The 22,782-nt window shown below is 33.8% G+C and overlaps 1 protein-coding gene across 1 annotated transcript; it reads right to left on the bottom strand.

Annotated features, from left to right (window-relative positions):
• Nucleotides 1-1,949: 1,949 nt before the first annotated feature.
• On the bottom strand, nt 1,950-3,605 carry LOC105803964 (putative oxidoreductase TDA3). Its single transcript, XM_012636440.2, has 2 exons — nt 2,612-3,605; nt 1,950-2,519 (listed from the first exon to the last, which is right to left on the bottom strand). Exons 1-2 carry the CDS (start codon nt 3,522-3,524, stop codon nt 2,137-2,139), a joined length of 1,296 nt encoding a protein of 431 aa, XP_012491894.1. The 5' UTR covers nt 3,525-3,605; the 3' UTR covers nt 1,950-2,136.
• Between the last annotated feature and the right edge of the window lie 19,177 nt (nt 3,606-22,782).

Below are 22,782 nucleotides of genomic sequence, written 5' to 3'. Positions count from 1 at the left end.
AAATAACAGTTTTCTAAAGCTCAAGCGATGAGTGGCTTATGAGCAATGATTTCAAAAGAGAGAGATAAAGAAAGGAATAGACAAAAGTGGTTGGTGTACATTTGTCACTTGTGCATGTGGTTGTTTTTCTAGTGGTTCTTATTTATCAAACTTTCTATGATTTTTAAATGAGTTATCTCACACTAGTGCAGCAAATTTCCTCCTATATATTTTTGGGTTTATTTTTGTATGTGCATGCAAATGGTTGGGGTGTACACTTGCTACCTCTACACGTGTGAATAAGTTTTGTTGCTCAGTTTTTGCATTTTCAAACTTTTATTTTAACAAGGAGAAAATTTCAACCAAATTCTAGTAGCCATTCTTTTCTAATGATATGTAAAGTTTTTTATTTTTTATTTTTTGAAACGAAAGAGAATTCCTATGGTACATTCTTATACATGATCCATATTCTTAAGTAAAAGCCTTTGTGAATTACATTGATGATTATACTTTTATTCATAATATACCTGTGGTATTATTAACATCATATAATGCCAATATGGATAGGTGGTGATGGAACCTTAGTATCATAATTTTGTTTTTGATATGTATGGCATCCTATTTGGATTTGGTCTCTACTCCACGAGGTAAAACTCTCTTGTTTCATTTGAAATCACTGCTTTCCCAAGTTTCTACCTTAGACCTAGGAGTTGAAAGTCTAGTTCTCACGTGAAACTTTGTAATGTTCTGTACTTTGTCACGTCTCTCTTACCATCTTATAATATTGTTTTTATCAATTTCGTCATTACCCTTTAAAATTATATAATTTTTTTTAAAAAAATAAAAATTATTTTTTTCATATTTTAAATAAAAACATATAATAAATTTAAAAATTATAAATTTTTAAATAAAAATTATAAAAAATAAAAGCTCTTTAAAAAATTAAAAATATAAATGGTTTAAAACCATAAAAATTCCAAAGTTCAATATTATTTAAACTAAACCGAACCAACCAGTCGAATCAAATGGATAAGGAACTGATTAGGATATTGTCTGTGAAAGATAAAAAACAAGTTGACCTGGATTGGTTGAATCGAGCTAAAGAAATGGTTTAAACGATTTCGGACTAGTCTGACAAACTGATTTTTAGAATGACCAGTCCAATTGGTTCAAAGCAAATAAATTATTAAAATAAAAATAAAAGTATCAAAAATTATTTTTTTTCAAATTAAAAATCATAAAAGTTCAAAAATATATTTTTAAAAAATTGAAAAAAATAAGAACTCTTTAAAGTCAAAAATTCCAAATTTCAATGTTATCTAAATTGAAACAAACCAATTAGATCAGAATCGATTAGGATATCAATCTTCTTGTGAAGGGTAAAGAACTGGTTGACCTACATATCAATACAAACAAATTTAATTGGGCTAAAATACAATTAAATCAATTTCTATAATTTTTTAAACACTTTTTATTTTTTATTTTTAATAATTTATTTGCTTCGAACTGCATGAATTTTGAATCAATTCAACTATTGATTTAAATAGTTTATACCAATTTTCAATTTTCAAGCCAACCAATCTTTTACCTCTCCGCGAATTAATACCCCAACTGGTTCTCAATCCAATTAGATTGACTAACTGATCAGATTTAGTTTAGATAACACTGACTTTTGGGATTTTTATATTTTAAAATCATTTTTGTTTATTTTATTTTATTTTTAAAATATGTTTAAATTTTTATGTTTTTATTTAAATTATTAAAAAATTATATACTTTCAAAGAATAAAACTCAAATTATCAAAAATTGTAAATATCAGAGCTAAAAAAATATTTCAACTACAAAACCGCAAAATTAGATAGAAAACTCAAAATTTTTAAATAAAATAAAAATATAAAAACTCATGATCTCAAAACTAAATTTTAAAATTTTCAAAAAGAGTACAGTGATACTATTCTAAAGTTATATCATTCACAAAAACTAAAAGAGGTGGTATTTGATAACTTGAAAAGCTCAAGCACAGTTGAGGGGTATCCCACCGACGATTTAGAGCAAACTGGTGTTTATCTCTGCCTTAATTTACAAACAAATAAAGGTAAATCTGATCCCCCCATGGTCGTTTACTTGCTTCATAAAAATGGTGTCTGAAAATACAACTTAAACTTTAACCCTCCTACGCCCAATAAATCTAGCAGGACTAAACCGACTAAGATCAACAATGGTAGCACGTCCCTCAAGAACAAGCTCAGCCACAGCAGCACCTGTAGCTGGACCATTGAGTATCCCCCAACAACTGTGACCAGTGGCAACATAACACCCCTTCATCCCTGGAACTTCTCCTATTATCGGCACCCCATCGTCGGTGCATGGCAAGAAACAAGCTTGCTCTGCCTTCACTCGCGCTTCTCCTTCCCTCAGATGGCTCGAAACACTTTTACCCACTCTCTTTAGCATCGCTATTGATGCTGGGTTGCCTACTATTTGCTCTGGATCATCTGGCACCTCTTCCTCCGCTGACATCCCACATATATACACTTCCCCTACCATTCCAAATCACGCTTACTTTTATAACTACAACTATCATAACATTGTTATGCAAAATTTTTTTTAAAAAAATCACAGTCGTACTTACCAGTTGGACGAGGGTAAACTTCGGGGTCCATGGCTTTGCCGCCCTGCGGATGAAAGCTAAGAAAGAGGGCATGGGGCGTTATGGCACCAGGGTCTTTCGGCTCCAAAACAATACTATGGGCCTTAAGCCCAGAAACTCTGAACATTGAAGCTAACATCTCAAACTTTCCAGTCCAAGGCCCAAGTGATAGAACGACCGAGTCCGACTCAATAACTCGTCCCCCTTCGAGTACAACCGATCCAACTCTCCCCTCCTCAACACGTAGCTGCTCCAGTTTCCCAATCACCACCTCAACACCATATTTCTCGACGGCTGTGTTTAACAGAGTTCTTGTGAATAATTGAGGATGTACTTGGGCTGTTGTTTGCGTCGTCCCGATTGTTCTAGGCCCACGTGTCGCCCCATCGACCCATGATGGGATCATAGAGTCACCGGACGACTTGGAACCGGACGGAGAAGAAGGCCCTGATTCGGTTACTGTAATGCTAAGAGTGGTCAAGGGCCGATACCCGTACGAGTCGGGGCCGTTGAGTTCTTCGGAGAGTGAACGGTGGAGATTAAAGCTAGCACGCGCGAGTGATTCGACGGGACCACCGTCGCACCAGTCTAGGGCGAGGAACCCGCCTGCTTTTCCGGAAGCGGCACAAGCTACCGAAGATTTTTCAACGAGAGTGACGGCTTCACCTTTCTTGGCAAGGAAATAAGCCGTGCAAACGCCGATTATGCCTCCCCCGCAGACCACCACGCGCTTTTTCGATTCAGGTTGTTGCCGGTCATCCATTGGTTGCGATAAAGACGATAAGCAGCGGATGGAAGTGGCGGTTATGACGAGGTCGGCGAGTGTTGGATATTTTCGGATTGGTCGGAAGAGCGATGCTATGGATAGCGGCGATGCTGATGATATGACCGCCATGATATCAAACTAGACCCGCCCGGCCCGACGGTCCGCCCGAAATATGAAAGGATTCGGGTAAAAATATAGGCCCGAAATATGGGCTTGTGCAAAAAAAGAGGCCCGTTTAAAAAATGGGCCGGGTTCAGGCTCAACTTTTTTTGCCTGAGCTCGGCCCTGCCCGGCCCAAATATAATAAATATATATTTTTATTTTTTAATTTTAAAATACTTTAAAAATATTTTTTTTATTTTTTTATTTTTAAAATATTTTTTTGTGTTTATTAAAAATCGGGCCAGGCCGGGTCGGGCTCGGGCTTATTATTTTTTTCCGGGTTAGACTTGGGTAAAATTTTAAGCCCATATTTCGGGCTGGGTCGGACCCGGGCCTAAGAGGCGGGCCAAAAAATTTTCCGAGCCCGGCCCGCCCCATGGACAGGTCTATATCAAACCGATTGCCTTTTGTAGGAAAGTTGTAGTTTGAGGACACGTGTTATTTAGAATCAATTTCTGGGCGTAACGGAGCTAGGAGGAATGTAACCAGTTTTCGTTGGACAAATGGAAATGGGTTGGATATTCTATAGTCGATTCCACAGTTCCATCAAAATGGGTTTAGTCCACTAAATTTATAGCCCATTTAACTTCCACTTTCTGGTCAAAGGTGGCTTGCCCTAAAAGCAAAAAATAATAATATCCAACAAAACTGCAAATTTTAGCATCTTATAGCCTTGAGGTTTAATTCCAAATATTTAGGTCTAATTATACTTTCACCTCATTTCAAATTTAATCTTTTACGTATTTAATTATTTTACTCTTTTGATTTAATAATTGAAATACAATTTTTTTATTAAATTAAATTATATAATATTTCTGAAATAAAATTTACTCACCCAATCAATATCACAGAAGGCCGATAAGTATATAAAATATTAAATCTAGAGTTGTAAGGATTTTTATTTTGAATACGAGACACTACATTTCTTCAGCACAATTTTAGAGAAGCTCCAATTTAATATAAATCTTTTGACACTATTATCAATCAGACTTTAATGGTTGATTGATTTGATTACAACAGTTGTAACTTCAAAAGGAAAATGATTAAATTTAGTATAAGGATTAAAAGCAAAATTAGAGAGAAAGATTGGAATGTTGGTATGATTTATAAAGGATAATTAGGTAATTTAGTTCACAAACAGTGTAAAGTCTTTGGGGGGTGTTTTTTGTTGGATTCCATAATCAGAAACTTAAGATTCAAGTATGAGAAGGTAATGAAATTATGGGGAAGTTGGATGCATGTATGTATGTATGTATGTTTGGGAATGAGAGGGAGCAGACCCCGACCACCACTAATTCCACTTAATTAACATTAATTATGCAATTGTTGGCATATTTTCATGTAATAATTACTTTTTAATTATTTCAAATAATTGTAGGTCGAATGTGGGATTACAGTGAAAAATGACCTAACATATATCAACAACTATCTTTCTCATTCTAATCATCATTCTATAACATTATTATCAATTCGGTCTTTTATACACTTATGCAACTTTAATCCCTTTCAAATGCTAACACTTCAATTTTTTTATTAAATAAACTTTCTTTTCACCCTCATAAAAAGTTGAAATTTCAATTTAATTTATCTTTTTTAATTTTTTCATTATTTTAAAGTTTAATATAATATTTGATATTTGAATTTAATTTTTTAATTTAATACTTAAACATTTTTTGTCCAACTTGATACATAAACTTATCGAATGTTATACAATTACTTCAATATACTACAATATTATTTTTATGAGATAATAAAATAACCAATATATGACCAACATGAGGCAAATGACATTGATTTTTTTGTAGTTTAAATGTTCAATTATTTGTATTTTTAAAATTTAAATAATTATTTTATTTTATTTTAGGTAAGCTCTTATTTCTTCTTTAATATCAATTCATTAAGCATAGCTCAAAATACAATTTTTAACATCAACTTTATCTGATATAGACAATATTTTTCTAGAATTGAAGACTTTGTGAAGATTATGCCATGTTTTAAGCATATAGTTCCTCTTGAGTCATTCCTACCATTAACAGTCAAAATATTCTCAACACCAATGAAAAATAGAATTTGAGCATAATGCTTAGCAAAAAGAAGGAAACTTCAAATTTTATCTTTTTTGCCATTAAATTCTATTTCATCTATCACACTGATTATACATTAGTTATTTTTGTCCTCTCGTAAAAAAACTAACACCATCAATGTTTTAGGATAATTTGTATAATATTTGATAAGTTTAGGTATCAAATTAGATAAAAAATTTAAAACTAAATTAATAAAAAAAGTACCAATATACTAAATTAGACTAAAAATATTTAAATATCAAATTAAGAAAAAAATTGAAATACCAAAAATTAAATCATATTTTAATATCAAAGAGTATATGCCATCCTTCCTATTAATCTAAAAAAAGGGATAAATATTATTTGGTAGCATAATATTTTTATACCGATGTTCATGTTGGTTACAATGAAGTTATTGGAGTGAGGACCCCAATGAAATTGAAGATTCGCACCCAGCCGACAAATTCCCTACTTTCTATCCAATTACCTCCGTCAATCTAAGATGTTTTATTAGTTTTGTGACTACTCACAACCTCTGTTTTTCTGGGCAAACTAATTACTGCTTGGTTGCTACCTATTTGGGCTATAGCGATGACATATTCTTTATGCTTTTTCTTTTAATGCAAATATTATGAACCAATATTTATTAATGTTTTTTAAGGTTGTGCTTTTATCATAAATTTGATCTTAGTTGGTTACAAGACAAAAGGGTAGATGTCAAATTCCATTTCTCCTTTTTTTTTTTTTTGTGGGCAACTTGATGATGGTAGGCAGTAGGAGTAGCCTTGTGGAGTCAATTAGGGTCCCTTAGCCACCACCTGTTTATTTCCACCGTCTCAACCTCACATCATTCAACAATAAATTGGAACATTATAAATAAATTAATACACTTCAGGGGTTAATACGTCAGTATTTGAGATTCAAAAAACTTTGAAAATTTAAGTTATATAAGTAAATGCGTTGGTTTTTTTTTCTGAATTTATTTTAATTAATTAATTTGGTTCTTGTAATAATTAATTCTGTTAAAATCATTATAACTTCAAGATAGGATAGTTGTAGGTCAATATCAAACCCGGGTAAAATTAAAAAAAAAAACAAAGTGTTCAAATAGCAATAAATATTTACAAAAAAAATTACCCAGCAGCCACAAGCAAACAAGGAACCTAACAAATAAATATAAACCCTAGATTGCTCAATGACAAATGAAGAAGTGCAAAATCTTTCCTTTATTCACAAACCCAACAACTGCAAGCTCCCATTCATACCATCTAATAATCTTTTCTTTGTTTTGGTTGTCTAGAAAATTCAAAAAGGGTTAAGGGGAAAAAAGGGAAAGTAAATCTGATAGGAAGTAAGTTTTGTTGATCTGGCTTCTTGGAATTGGATTAGGGGATAAAATATTGACATTGACATAAGGGCTAAGTTTGATCCCCAATTGCTATTGTTGTGGTCAAAAGAAACTGAAATTTCCGCTATGACATAGGAAGAGTGTGGACAAAATGGAATTATTTCTAGTAAAACTTGGCTGTTTAAATGATTTGGTCTGAAGACAACGGTATCGGAAACTACAGAGGTGGACGATTTTGACATTTCTAAACTACTGAAATCAACTTTCAAAGTCACTACTTTAGACCTTAATCCCAAAATTTCCTTGTAACGTACCCAGTTTTGTCAATTTCACCAAGGAGTGGATGGAAGCCGGCTTTACTAAGGAAACCCATCATCATTTCAATATTAATTCTGTTCATTATTTGATAATTATATTAAATCTTGATTCATTTCGAAATTAAATTAAATTTTTTTAATACTCTTTTTTTTCTTTTTTTTATATTCATAAGACTCCAACCATAAATCTTAAAAAACTGTTATCACTATTATGAACCAATGCTGTTCAAAAGGACAATGACCCCTAACCTAACCAGGGGCCGAGTGGCTCCACCACATTGACAAAAAACCTTATTGTTGGGGGCCTAATGTCTCGAATCCGTTGATGATGATGAAACATTGAAACCCCCTTATTTTTGTTTCCTAACCAAAATTCTTCAGATATATTTGGTTTCTTTTAGGTTTTCAACGGATCATTGAAGGGCAAATCATTGATAATTTCTTCTTCTTCTTTTTCTTCTTCTTCTTTAGCATACTTTATTTTATAACGAACATGAAGATATTCCATACAATATTTTTTCCCTCCAATTGGATGGAAAAGGATTAGCCCCCGACTATTAACCCCTTTTTCTTTTGTATCGGTTTTGTCCATAATAGTTCATCATCAACTATGGAAGGGAGCGTACATAATCAAGTTTGAATTGGAAGCAAAGAAGGGGAGAGGATGAAATTGAATAAGAAGTAATCATATTCACATCTAAATTAAATTAAATCCCAAGGTTAGCACTTTGGTTTGCATAATATATCATGTTTTATCCATACAAAATATTAGTAAATCATTGTGTTGAAATTAAAAAGCTTTATGAAAAGAAAAAAAGGGGAAAGGAAATAGCTGCGCCCACCACAACAAAAATTTCAGAAGATGGATGCATGCATTATGTTGTGGAAATGATTAATTAACCTTGTTCCTAAATGGTATACTTAATGCCATACAACTATAAAGTTGTACTTAATTTAATGTCAAAAAATCTCCAATGTCATTATCACTTCAAACATTTATCATTTTATACTTTAATTTAACATATAACTCCATAATTACTTTACACTCTTTCTCTTTTACCTTTAATTTTTTTTTAAATATGTCACTTTGTTATACTTATTTAAATATTTTATTGACATTATTATCTGAGGTAGGCTATTTTAAATATATATATAGTAAGTTAGGCCACAGCCCAATTAAAAAATCGTGTTGAGATTTAAATATGATGGAACATATAATAAAATATTTTAAAAATGAAAAATACTTTTAGGTTGATCCAACAATACTAATGCTTTTTGGGAAGGTATAAAGCATATAAAAACTAAATAACTAATATCTTATCCAAAAGAAACTTTATTAATTCCTATATTGCCGAAATCAAATCAAACAAACTTATTCTTCAATAGATACCATGCAAAATAAAATTCACATATTGAAATAATTAAAAATATTGAAATTAAGTAAATCCAACACACAAGTTGAAAATTCGTACACAAACAAACAAACTAATATGTTCCCATTTTAGTCATTTCAGTTATGCAATTGTAGGCATAATTTAATCTGTGTCACATCTTACCTAACATATTTAAGGCTTAATCCTATTTCTTTAAAATAATGATAAGGGAATAAAGTTAGTAAGGTTGAAATCAAAATTAGTGCTCTAAAATTTTACTTGGTCTTGGGGGGATGGTCAGACTAAGAAATCACGTAGGAGGTGGATGCATGGAAGAATCCATACATCCTTTAGCTTAAGCAACATAAAATGCAGTCGTTAAGTTTAATTATAGGAACAGCATTATTAAATCAATGTGGAAAGGTTACTTAGGAAGAGGGCGATTCCAACTTGGCCTAAAAATTAAAAGCATATAGGAAGAGAAATAAGGCACGTTGTCACATTTCTGATTCCAAATGACATCTCGTCGAGACTTAGCCATTAAGAATTTTCAAAAGCTACGATTCTTCTTTCTATCCTATCGTATCGGATGGAATACTATAAGTAGATAAATAAATAAATAAATGGTACTATGGGTGCATACGACTTACGATAGCGGAATCATGGGACAGTGTAGGATCATCCCCTTAACCATAATCAAAATATGTTGTCTTTTTCGATTAACTAAAAAAACTAAATTTTTTTACGACCATAAATTTCTCATAAACAACCAAAAAGAATTAATGCGTTATAGCTGGCAACACTGTCCTTCCTCATCACTTCATCTCATTGACGGTTCAAAAGGAGACAGCAACTATGTTTTCTTGCTTCCATTTAGATTTTTTTATATAAATTTTATCTCATTTATAAATAAGATTTTTAAATTTATTATAATATTTAGTTAAAAAAAACTTATCATATTTATAAATAAGAATTCTGACTCAATTAAAACATTTATTAAATGAATTTTTTATAATAGTAAATAAAAATAAAATTCATACTAAAATAATTTCTATTTCCATTAACCAAAATTAAAAATTATATTACTCTAGTTTTAAATAAAACTTTAATTATTTATATAATAGGTTACTATATATTTCATATATAAAACTTTATAAATAATAAATTTATATAATCCAATATATTATAATTATGCTAATTATATATCTATAAAATATCATGGCCAATTTATTCAAATATTAAGAAAAGAAAATAAAATTGAATTGTTTATAATTTGTACAAATGTTATAAGATGATTAGATATTTTATTAGCACAATATTTAAATGATCAAAATAATTAATATTTGTTATTTATGTTTATTATTTTGAATAATTTGCTTTCTATTGATTTTTTAAATAAAATTATATCTCGCAGTGAATATAGTAAAATATTTTAATTATTTGAATTTTCAAATAAGTTAATAAATTTTAATTATCTTTACATTATTTATAGTAATAAAAAGTACATTATCTAAAAAATTAAAATTAAACTCATAAAATTATATTGGCAAATAATTAGTATTAATATATACTATTATAAAGATTGTGATAATCATTTGGGGATAAATTTATCTAAATTATCATAATTAATAAGTAGCATTGAAAATGACATTTAAAAAATATCTTTTACTTTTAAAATTTTAAATATAATTATTTTTAGAAAAATATTGGTATTACTTTAAAAACTATTGTAAAATGTAGTTATAGTAAAAGTTAGGAGATGATGAGAAAAAAAAACAAAAAAAGGAGATGGGGTCCATTGAGGTTCAAGAAACCTAATGACGTGGCGAGAAACCAAGGGGGTTATAAGAAGCAGATATGACGTATAGAGCTGAGGTGTCAGAGGGTGAACAATCAATTTCCGCTTGGTTTAGTAACGTGTAGGGCGTTAGAGAGAGGCAGGTGTGTTTGGCCTTTGGTTTATGTTTTTTTCATTACAACTGTAATTTTTGTCTGGTTGCGGTGACGGAAGTTTGTGGACGCGGTTTCCCTTATTTTGCCCCCACGTTTTCCATGTGTTCATCGGAAGGAGAGATATGTGTAAGGGACGATTACCAGAATGGTTGGACGGTCCATAATAATTTATTTCATGTGAATCTTGTGAACTCTCAAACTTCTTGGATCATTGTCATGAACCTCACATTTTCAATGTAAAAATAAAACCAAGTTACATTGTAGTTTGTAGAATTTTTATTTATTTATTTCAAGAATAAACTCCAAATACTGAAGAAAATAATACTCAAAATTCAGTGGCAAGGAAATGTCTTGAAATTTTAAATATATTTTTTACGATATTTTTAAATTCGAATCATTTTAATCCTAAAATTAGGAAAAGAACAATTAATTAATTGCCATATTGTAGTAATTTAAGTTTATTTATTTTAATTAATTAATAGTTAGACATTTATATATTGTAATTATTTAGCTTTATTTTTATCAAATTAAAATTCAGATACTAATTTTAATTAAATTTATAATAAAATTATAAATTCTATAAAAGAAACTTTGGAAGACTTGGGGACAAACACAAATTTATCCTCACTAATTATAAGATGAAAATAAAATAAAAATTTAAAACTCATAAATTGATTCACTTATTTAAAGAAAATAGCATTTATATATTATAATTACTTTAGATAGAAAGAAAAAGGGAAATGAATGATAAAAGGGGGCGGGTGGCTTGGCTTGTAAATTGGTATGTTATCCAAACCCCATGCCCAGGCCCCATCTCCTGCTTCCCTTTCATCTTTAAATTAATTTTGAAATTGACATGTAGAGAATGAAGAGGCAACGATTTCAAACTTACTGCCCCATCAATGTATAGTAGTAATTAATAAAAAAGTCCCAACTCTGAATTCAGTGCATTCCAGTCCATCCACAACTAATCAAACTTATGCTTTCCTCATTCAGGGATGGATTTCTTATTTCTTTAAACTAATCTTCAGTTTTATTATACACCCATTTGTTACCTCAGTTTTACTTTTAACTACAACTGGCTTCTTTTTTCAATTATGTCATCAAAGAAATCTTTAACGTTATTACATCCATGGTTTAACCATAAATAATATATTAAAATATTTTTTTTAAATGTGTTGTAGAGATTAAGAACAAAAATGAGATATATTGGTAGATCTGCTCTTCCTTTACAGCCATATCATTGGGACAACATATTTCCGGATAGAAATACTCAATGCAACAATCCAGAATTGGTTGGCATTATCAGGAACAAATATGTGCATGGATTCTAGCTTGTTTGGATGACATGGAGTTCCATACTTATCAGATTTTAAAAATTATTGCCGTAAATAAATTTTTTATTTTTTATTTTCAAAAAAAAAATGCATTTCCTTTTCACTCTTTATTTCAATTGAATGGACCGACCGTATCTATAGTTTTAACAATCCAAGATTTTGTAGACAAGTAAAAGTATAGAAAAAAATAAAGAGCAGATTCACATCCAATGAATATGCACACAATATCACGTGACATTGCATAATACTGCCCGTACAGAAATTCTTTATACTCCGACACGGTCCATACGTAACGTACGTTTCTCAAAATTACAATAATGCCCTACGTTTATTGTTCTGATATTTTGGAGCTTGCCAAGTCGCACGTGTGCCTCGTCTTGGTGGGGGGGTTCATGCTTCTATAGATTTAACTTTGCACATGTGATTTCCTTTTCAGAAAAATATATTAATAAAGAAACAGAGTTTTAAGGGAAAAAAATTTGGTTGCCTGACAGCTGTCCCATCTAACGGTTAGAAAACTGAAAGTACAATCTTCCGTATCGCTTTTACTTTTTTTTTCTTTTTTTTGTAATTTCTATCAATATCGTGTAAATTCAAGTGTTTTACTTCGTATTATGATTTTTGGATACCTCTAACCGTAAAATATAATTAAAAGCTTTTTTTAATATTTATCGAAATGGGCCCGGTAAATGATTATTTATCAGAATGGACCATTTTCCCCGAAAACCCGTTCACGTTAGCGCGATGTCAGGGTACGTGATAGGAAAACGCGTCCTCAAAGGCGCGTTTTTCCCGCGCGTGAACAATGCCAACGATCATTTTTTTGACCGTTGGCCCCTCCAATGGTAAAAAAAAAACTATAAAAACCCTCCACGCCTTCATTTTTTTCACAAATTAATCATTTCTCAATTATTTTCTCAATTTCCTCTCAAATTGCTCTCAATTTCCTTCCAAATTTCTTTCAAATCAATATTTAATCTCAATTTGCTCTCAATTTCCTCTTAAATTTCTCTTAAATCCCTATTTTTAATTATTATTAAAAAAATTTAATTTTTTAAAAATTTTTTTAAATCGTAAAAATTTGTACGAATTTAGCAATGGCTGGAGAATTGATTCGTTTTGATAACAAGCACATATCCGTCGAACAAATAAAAATGATAAGTGTTAAATTTATTTTTTAAATATTATTTAAGATTTTTTATTTATGTATTTTTAAATAATTATTAATTTATTATTTGTTATAAAAGTCTGTAGATCGAATATTGGAATGCTATATCCGGAATATGCATGGTCCTCCATCACCGTTGGTAGAGAATTACCTATGGGAAGCAGATTTTTGGCACGTGGCGACGGTAGGCTGGGGATGCAAGTTGGACCCGAAACTTATCAGTGCGTTGGTTGAAAGGTGGAGACCCAAGACGCACACATTCCATCTTCCATGTGGAGAGTGCACTATCACTTTGGAAGATATCAATCTGTAATTGGGATTGCCGGTGGACGGGTACCCAGTCACCTGGTCTGTTCAATATGGCGATTGAGGAGCGGTGTGCTACGAGATTTTGGGTACTATTCCGGTGAAAATTAACGGAGGTCGGATCGAGATGTGCTAGTTACGAGACACATTCCCGGATCCGGATGATGATTCAACCAAAGTAGAAAGAATCTGATATGCTCGGGCATACATTCTTCAGATAATTAGAGGTTATCTGATACCGGACTTGTCACGGAACCTCGCACATCAAAGATGGTTGCTGAAACTCGTTGATTTTAGAACAGCTGGTGAATTGAGTTGGGGGTCCGCCATGTTGGCAACATTATATCGGAAGATGTGCGGGGCGACGCGACCGAGTAAAGCGAAAATCAGAGGTTGCCTATCACTACTGCAGTCATGGGCACGGTTTCGCTTTTCATTTTTACGTCCTCGAGTGGACCACCTATATACATTCCCACTCATAGCGAGGTAAATTATATATTAGATGTTACAATTATTACGTAGATTTTTAAAAATAATAGTATGCTAAAAATTTATTTAATTAGGTGGAACCATCCGGCAAGTTATGCTCGATTACCTACCTCTCTTGAAGATATACAGCTTTTATTAGACCAACAGTCGGAAGCACATGTAAGTATTAAATAAAATTGATATTTCCATCATGAGCTAGTCGATTGGTATTTAGTATTATGTATTATGTATTATGTATATAACTAATATTTCCATCATGTTCATATAGTTTCAATGGACACCATACGAAGATCCGGCAATTCGGGCAGTAATTCCGTATGAGTACCTCCAAAATCCAAACGCTTGGCACGTGAAAGTGGCGTTGATCAACTATGCGACCATAGAGATGCAGACAGAGTGTTACGGTAATTTGGATGTAGACACCCAATTCCCGTGGCACCTGAGGTATTTGATGATCAGCACAAAATCGACCTACGACAATTGCATACGGATTGGCCGAGCTTCTGGTCCTACTACATCCAAATGTGAGAAGATCGGAATGATTATATACCTACTCGGGAACCAAGCATCGTTCCGGAGTTAGCGTGCGTGCCGGAATACATGTCATGGTTTAGGATCCATGGCAAGCCGTATTTACTGTTGACAGAGGAGAGGCAGCAGCAATTACGTGTCCAAAGGGAACGATGTAGGCCTTTAAATCCAAGACGAAATGACGACGACGCAGGCCTATCAACGAGGCCTAGACATTCACCCAACCCATCATCAGCGACCATTCAATCACCAGGCCCAGCGAGAGCACCAACACAGTCACCCGACCCAGCTGTTCAATCGACGACACAGCCTTTTCAGATGATGTGAGGTGCGTATCCTAGCCCTTTTATGTATCCTAACCCTTATATGTGTCTTTTTCCCAGTCCTATGGTAGGTTGGAGTCCATGGCCCGATTCATCTCCATTTTCTGTTACGACGAGTAGACCGCCGATGTATAGGCCAGCATTGCATGAGAGATCGCAAGAAGGGCCGTCGTGGAGCTATTCTTTTTACCAATCCCCATCACCGTATGGGTTTCAAACGGCTTCACCGTTGGTGATGCAAACACCTCCACAGTCACTATTCTATCAAGGTGGCTCATCGTCCCAACACCGACAATCAGATACCCTACCGGAGGAACCAGAATCCTCGTCGGAGCAACCACAACCCCCGCCGAAAGCTGGACAAAGGAGGAATCCAGCGCGTAATCGTCGACGGCCGCCATGTAGCACTGAATCCGGCGGGCATGGAGATTGGTTTTTATTTTAATATATTTGTACAAACATTTTCAATATTTTGATATTATTTAATGTAATAAAATAGAGATTTATTTGATTTATTGCTTAAAAACCCTAAACTAATTTATTAAAAATTTATAAATTTATAATTTATAATTAAATTTATAATTTAATTGACAAACCCTAACAAAAACCCTAACCCTTAACTTAAAAATCCTAACCATAACCCTAACCCTTAACTTAAAAACCCTAACCTTAACCCTTAACTTAAAAACACCAAAATCCTAACAAAAATCCTAACAAAAACCCTAACCCAAACCCTAACCCTAAACATTAACTTAAAAACCCTAATCATAACCCTAACCCTTAACTTAAAAACCCTAACCCTAACCATTAACTTAAAAACCCTAACCCTAACCATTAACTTAAAAACCCTAACCCTAACCATTAACTTAAAAACCCTAACCTTAACCCTTAACTTAAAAATCCTTAACTTAAAAACATCAAAACCTTAACAAAAACCCTAGCCCTAACCCTAACCCTTAACTTAAAAACCCTAACCCTAACCCTAACCCTAACCCTTAACTTAAAAACCTTAATCCTTAACTTAAAAACACTAAAACCCTAATGCTAACAAAAACCCTAACCCTAACCCTAATCTGATATAATTTCATAATTTTACTAACAATTAATACAATTAACAATGAATAATTTGACTAACAAAATGTTAGATTTTACAAAATGTTTTGACTGGTACTAACAATTAATAATTTGATATAATTTAATAATTTTACTAACAATTAATACAATTAACAATTAATAATTTTACTAACAAAATGTTAGATTTTACAAAATGTTTTGATTGGTACAAAAAATATAATTTGATAAAATTTTAATAACAATTAGTTTTAATTTTAATAAAAATATAATTTTAAATACCCAGGCTCGGGTTCCGTATTTTTTCCTTGGGCCGGGCCTAGACAAAATCTCAGGCCCATATTCCTGCCCGGGCTTGGGGCTGAAAACTTTTTTTTACGCCCGTCCCAAACCCGGCCCGGCCCATGAACACCTCTACGGCCTAAACCCTAATTTAATTGATTTTTTCTTAAAAAATAATTAACATGAAAATTAATCTAATTTTGAAAATTTTATAATTAATTTAATTGACAAACCCTAAACTTAGAGGTGTTCATGGGGCGGGCGGCTTGGCACGGCCCGACGACCCGCCCGAAATATGGGAGGGTTCGGGTAATAATGTAGACCCGAATTATGGGTTTGGGTAAAAAAGCCAAGCCCATTTAGAAAACGGGCCGGGCCTCGGGCATCACTTTTTTGGCCCGGGCCTGGCCCAAATAAATACATATTCTTTATTTTTTAATTTTAAAATATTTTTAAAATATTTTTTTATTTTTTTATTTTAAAAATAATTTTTCTTGTGTTTATTAAAAAAGGGGTCGGGCCGAGCTCGGGCTTATCAATTTTTTCCCGGGCTGGGCCTGGACAAAATTTTAGGCCCATATTTTGAGCTGGCCCGGCCCTAGGAATCGAGCCAAACATTTTTCCCTCGGTCCGGCCTAACCCAGCCCATGAACACCCTTAAACCCTAAACTATAATCCCTTATACTTTAATTCTTGACCTTAAAACCTTAAACCCTAAAAGTGCAGGCAAAACGCGTCCCTGAGGGAGCGTTTTCTTACGTGTACATAAAACGCGTCCTTAAGGGCGCGCTTTATGTCCACATAAGCAAAACGCTTCCTCAGGGACGCGTTTTCCTGTCACGTACCCTGACATCGCGCTGACGTGGACGTGTTTTCGGGGAAAAGGGCCCATTTTGGTAAATAATTATTTACCGGGCCCATTTCGATAAATATTGAAAAAAAGCCTTTTATGTGTAATTTGCCCTACCTCTAATTTATAGAAATTTTTTTTACATCTTAATTGAAGCAATATGGTAACATTGTACAAATAGAAATAAAAAAATAATCAAATAAAATACAAGCCTTAGGACTTAAAAAGAAAACATAAAAAAGTATAGATTCCAACCGCACTTAAGTTTTCCTTATCTAAAAACCAGAATACCAAGAAACTGAAAATCTCCCAAATTCACCATTGTCCACATCCATTGCTAGTCATAGACAGTGGCAGGAGCATCCAACAGTAAACAAGTCGATTGTAAGCACCCTAACCATTGAGACTCATTCCAATCCTCCGTCTCCCACCACCATCGCCCTCAGACCTAACCCATCCACCATACCACCTCTGTGCACACTTTTTGTTGCTCGTCTTCTACAAGAAGATAACAACAGCGGTCTCATTCGCTGACTAGCATTCTGTCAAAGGGAATATCCATGCGCATTCATCCGCTATTTGAGCTACCCTTCGTGCAAATCGACAGATTCATATTGATATGTACAGAACTCTCTTGATACCACACGTCTCCGTGACAAATGAATGTTGAGAGACCCCGACTCTAGTAAGATCCACCACCATCTATTCTCCCCCAATCTACCGTTGTTCCACTCCAAGACGATAGCATCTAGTCCATGTCCACTTCTCAATTCAATATCAACATCATCGGTGATTGGAAGTCCACCCTGCTTCTCTTGTAACCCATCCTCTTATTGTCCGGCGCTGCCTCTCGTCTGCCTGCTCCTCACCCGATTTACTCCTCCCCCTCGCTAGAATTTAGATGTCACTCGTCAACTTCCCCACCCTCTATGGACAATGCCGCCAAAAATCGCTACCATAACCATTCAACAAATCATCGAACCGCGACTTTACCCTCTTTCTTCCAGACGCTTAGAAAATCAAAAAACTGAAAGTAAATAAGGATTTAAAAACTTTATGAAACAGTAAAACTTTTTAATTGTTATCATTTTCTTTAAACAAGCCCACATTTATTTGAATAAAACCTTAATTGTTTAACTTGCATCAGGTCTGACCTTGGGGGTTGTCTGGAGGTGTAGTGGCCTAGTGCCTAAGGCTGAAAGGGAACCAAATATAGTTTTCCAGTTTTTAAGGGGCCCCAAAAAAATTTTTAACCTTTAAAAGTCAAAAAAAAATTACCAACTTTTAAGGGCCTAAAAAATTTTTTCTCCAAATTTTAAGGAATCTAAAACCCGATTTTATTGTTTTGCCTAGGGTCCAAAAAATGTCAAGAACGGGCATGACTTGCATTATAATAAATCCTTTTCATGGTCAAATTCTGTTATTAGACCCTGTATTTTGCATAAATTATGGATTTAATACATATACTTTAATTTGGTCACTTTTAGTCTCTATAATTTTAGAATTTAAAAATTTTAGTCTTAACCAAATAAGGACTATTAAATTCATTAAGTTTTGTTATTGTTAAAATTTGAAGTGTCAAACATCGTATCACTTGCGTAACGATATGCCTATTTGTTATTTTCACATATTAGTCACAAAATAATCAATTAATAGATTTAACGACTTTCATTCGCATTAAAACTAAAATTTTGAAATTAAAAACATTATAGCTGTCGAAACCACCTTTTTTGAAAACAAGAAAAAAAAGTAGGTCGACTTAAAAATAAAAATTGGAGTTGCCACCGGCCCTTTATTAAGGCATGATTGGCTCACCTTGAAAATGATTTTGGTCTGCGAAATTTGAGAAAACAAGTTCGGGAGTTGGTTACGCACAAGGAAGGGTTAGCACTATCGTAATGCCCAAAATTGGTACCAAATTGATTAATTAAGGTCTTAATTTCGAATATAAAAAATTCGTGAAGAATTTTAAAAAACATGATCCTCCTTTTTCTTAATGTTAATTTTATAAAAGATGCTTGGATAAATCGATGCGGATGCTAAAGACCTCCTTATCTCAGAGTAATAAAATGTCATACCCAATACATTAGGGTACAACATTTTTAGTCTTCGAGAATAAGCTTGTCTTTAACATCCGCATCGATTTATCCAAGCATCTTTTATAAAATTAACATTAATAAAAGGGAGGATCATGTTTTTTAAAATTCTTCACGAATTTTTGATATTCGGAATTAAGATCTTAATTAATCAATTCAGTACCAATTTTGGGTGTTACGAGGGTGCTAACCCTTCCTCGTGCGTAACCGACTCCCAAACCTGTTTTCTCAAATTTCGCAGACCAAAATCATTTTCAAGGTGAGCCGATCACATCTTAATAAATGGTTGGTGGCGACTCCAATTTCCATTTTTAAGTCGACCTACTTTTTTTTTATTTTCAAAAAAGATGATTTTGACAGCTTGGCGACTCCACTGGGGACATTTAGAGAGTCAAGCCGCAAAGTTGATTGTTTTGGTCTTATTGTCGAAAATTGAAAATTTGATTTGGAATATTACGATCCTCTCTTTGCACTTATTTGTATGATTACTATAAATTGAGTTTTATATCTTGGCATCATATTGCATAAAGACTGTTTAGTCTTACCCTTTTAAGTGGGAGTGAAAAGCTACTCCTTCGTGAGGTTTTCACCTCCGTGTAGAATAGTGGATCACTTTCGGAATACATCCATACCTATGTCTTCGTGAGATTTTCATCTCCGTGCAGCCATAGGGAAATGTATTCCCCTGAATTGAACTCGGTCTGTATGAGCCTATAATGGGTGAGGATCGAGGAATCTGCTAGTTTGGGTACCTTGACTATAGAGCCAAACCGCATGTAGAAGACCTTAGGAACCCATCTTAGGTAGAGTCACTCCAAATCCTTAGTGGTTACCCGACTAGGTACTTTTGTTTTCCTTGCTTGCTTCTGTTTTGTACTAACCCTCTTATTATGTTTTGATTATGATTTCATTGCATTTGCATCTTATAAAAGAGATGTTGATTCAAGCTCGATTACTAACTTAGAAATCTTGTCATGGAATACGGATTTCTTGATAAAGTGGTAGATAATACGATTGCCCAGATATATTCTAAGAAACACAACAAAAGAAGGGTGATGGAGGAATACATGACCTTACTTCATGGCTCGAGAATTCAAGCTGATTATCCTAGAGCCTTCGACATTCCAACTTCTTTAAAGAAGCCGATAAGCAGCACGAGGATGGGTAGACGATGGATCTCAACCAGGATCAAGCAAAAAGGAGATAGATGAGACATCTCTTTCTAAGTAAGGCTTATCTTAACGTCCGAATCAAGGAAAGATTGACGTTGTTTTTTGGAGTATGAGGGCGAGGTCGTACATGCATCCGTTTTATGTAAAGAAATTTGTCTTCTAGCAAAGTTTTCTAAATGTAATTGAATCAGATTCAACGTCTCTTTAGGCATTCATTTCATGCATTTGCATTACATGCTTTAAAATCCATTGAAAGAGTCTAATTGAGTAAATTTATTTCAGCCAATCTGGAAAACCAACCAACCAAACACCCTTACGGTACTCGTCGCAAAACTAAAGAAATGGATCAAAGATTAGAGAAACTAGAGCAAATGCAAAAAAAAATACAAGAACAGCTACAGATGCAAATGGAGGAGCAGTTGGAAAAAATTCAGCAAGATATTAAGGACGAAATGCGAGAATCTCAAAAAGACATGATGAATCGGTTGACTCAACTACTGCCTGGGGGAAATGATAAAGGAAAGAGCCCTATGACTAATGCCGAAGAAGGAGACAATGACAAATCTCTCTATCCTCTTGGCTTTACCCCTCCGCATGGGCAGACCCAAGTGGAGATGCACCCGTGTAAATCCTCTGTCACAATCAGGCCTCAGCGGTTTGATGCCGGTGTCTCAGTGCCAATGAAATCACGGTGTCTCAGGTATCTGAAATGACTCCTGATAAAATCACCTTGCAAAATTTGGAAAAAAAAATCGAGTGAAAGTTTTAGACGGTATGCACAGAGGTGGAGAGAGGTTGTAGTCCAAGTTCAGCCGCCACTCCTAGAGAAAGAAATGACGATGCTTTTCATCAACACACTGAAAGCCCCGTTCATCATGCACATGTTGGGAAGTGCTTTAAAGAGTTTCTCAGATATAATCATGAAAGGCGAAATGATTGAAAATGCCATCAGAAGTGGAAGAATAGATGGTGGAGAGAGTGACAAAAAGTCAGTCTCAAGGAGAAAAGAAAATGAGATGAATAACATAGGTTACTCAAGATCAATTACTGTAAGTCATCCGAGAAAGGGGGTTACTAGTCAACAAGGTTCATTGAAACAAAAACCCGGAGTGAAGCAAGGTACCGAGAAGCTCCAATTCACGCCAATTCTAATGTCATATAAGGAGTTGTATCAAAGCTTGTTCAATGCGCACGTTGTTTCCCTTTCTTACTTAAAACCCCCACAACCTCCGTATCCCAAGTGGTATGACGCGAACGCACAATGTGACTACTATGCGGGAATTACGGGGCACTCAATAAAGAATTGCATCACCTTCAAAAAGCTAGTGGAAAAACTCATCAACATGGGTGTTGTCAAGTTTGATGACTCATCTAGTGTAGAGAATCCGCTACCCAATCATGATTGACAATGGGGTGAATGCAATATATGAAGAGGTGTCGGGAAGTATTCACATCAATGCCATTTATGAATACACAAATGAAAAAGGGTCTTTGTTAGATATTCGCCCTTATCAACTTAGAGGTGTTCTAAATAATGGGACTACGGAAGAAATTCCTATAGTATTTAGAATTTACTTAGAGTAATATTCAGAACACATTTGTTGCTTTTAGCCTAGAAGCAATGAGAACTTCTTTGTGAAATAGACTCATGTCTGAATGTTATTATTTTAATGAAATACGTCTTTGCGATTATTTTTGGAGCCAATATTTTCATTCTTTACGAATAATTCCATATTCTTTCATTTTTTTGGATTTTCTTCCACATCATTCTTTCATTCATAATTATGTTGTGCAAATAATTATTCATAAATTCATACATTCTTTTGAATATTTTTTTGGTGCCTACTATGGGTCCCCAGATATCAATAACATGAGTGACACTGCTACAGACTTAGAATCTCCTTTTGAGCGAGAGATGTGTTTAAAGGGAGCTCATGACTTTGAAAATGACATAAATTGTAGCTTATCTCTGGACTTGTTGAGGATGATAAAGTAGGAAAGAAACTTCACCTCATAAGGAGACAATGGAGATTGTGACCTTGAAAGAGGGAAAGTAGTAAAATCAGAACATGAATAGCCAAAGAAACGAAATGAGACCTTGTTGAGTTACCTGTAGAGTTCAAAGATGTCTTTGTATGATCATACCAGGATATGCCCGGGTTAAGCGTTGATAATGAAATCTGCACAACAGCACGATGTCAAAAATTTACAGTATGTTCAAGATTAACATTATGAACGATGCAATGAAAATTCTCTAATGGGACAACGCTTTTCTCTTTGGCTTTTCACGGTTTTTCCATTGAAGTCAAGTTTCTTTCTCTCCGAGTTTTGTCAGAACTAAATAAGGCAGAATGGATAAGGCTGAGAGTTATTCATCACGGTCAGATGTACCAGAAACGAATGATGCGAGCCTATTACAACAAGGTTCATCCTAGAGAATCCCATGAAGGTAACCTAATGTTGGAAAAGATCCTCTCTCTACAAAAAGATATTAGAGAAAAATGGATACCAAATTGGGAAGGACCTTATGTTGAAAAGAAGGCATT

This window comes from Gossypium raimondii, chromosome 11 (genome assembly GCF_025698545.1).
Source record: "Gossypium raimondii isolate GPD5lz chromosome 11, ASM2569854v1, whole genome shotgun sequence".
NCBI classification, from domain to species: Eukaryota; Viridiplantae; Streptophyta; class Magnoliopsida; order Malvales; family Malvaceae; genus Gossypium; species Gossypium raimondii.
Note: the sequence above shows the minus strand (reverse complement) of the source record. Positions and strands in the feature narration are given on the sequence as shown.

What these genes read in the sequence shown, in the direction of transcription:
- LOC105803964 (XM_012636440.2), bottom strand. Translation starts at nt 3,524, where the DNA reads ATGGCGGTCATATCATCAGCATCGCCGCTATCCATAGCATCGCTCTTC. An exon ending in AGTTTACCCTCGTCCAACTG is followed by an intron (nt 2,520 to 2,611) that starts GTAAGTACGACT and finishes TTGGAATGGTAG; the next exon opens with GGGAAGTGTATATATGTGGG.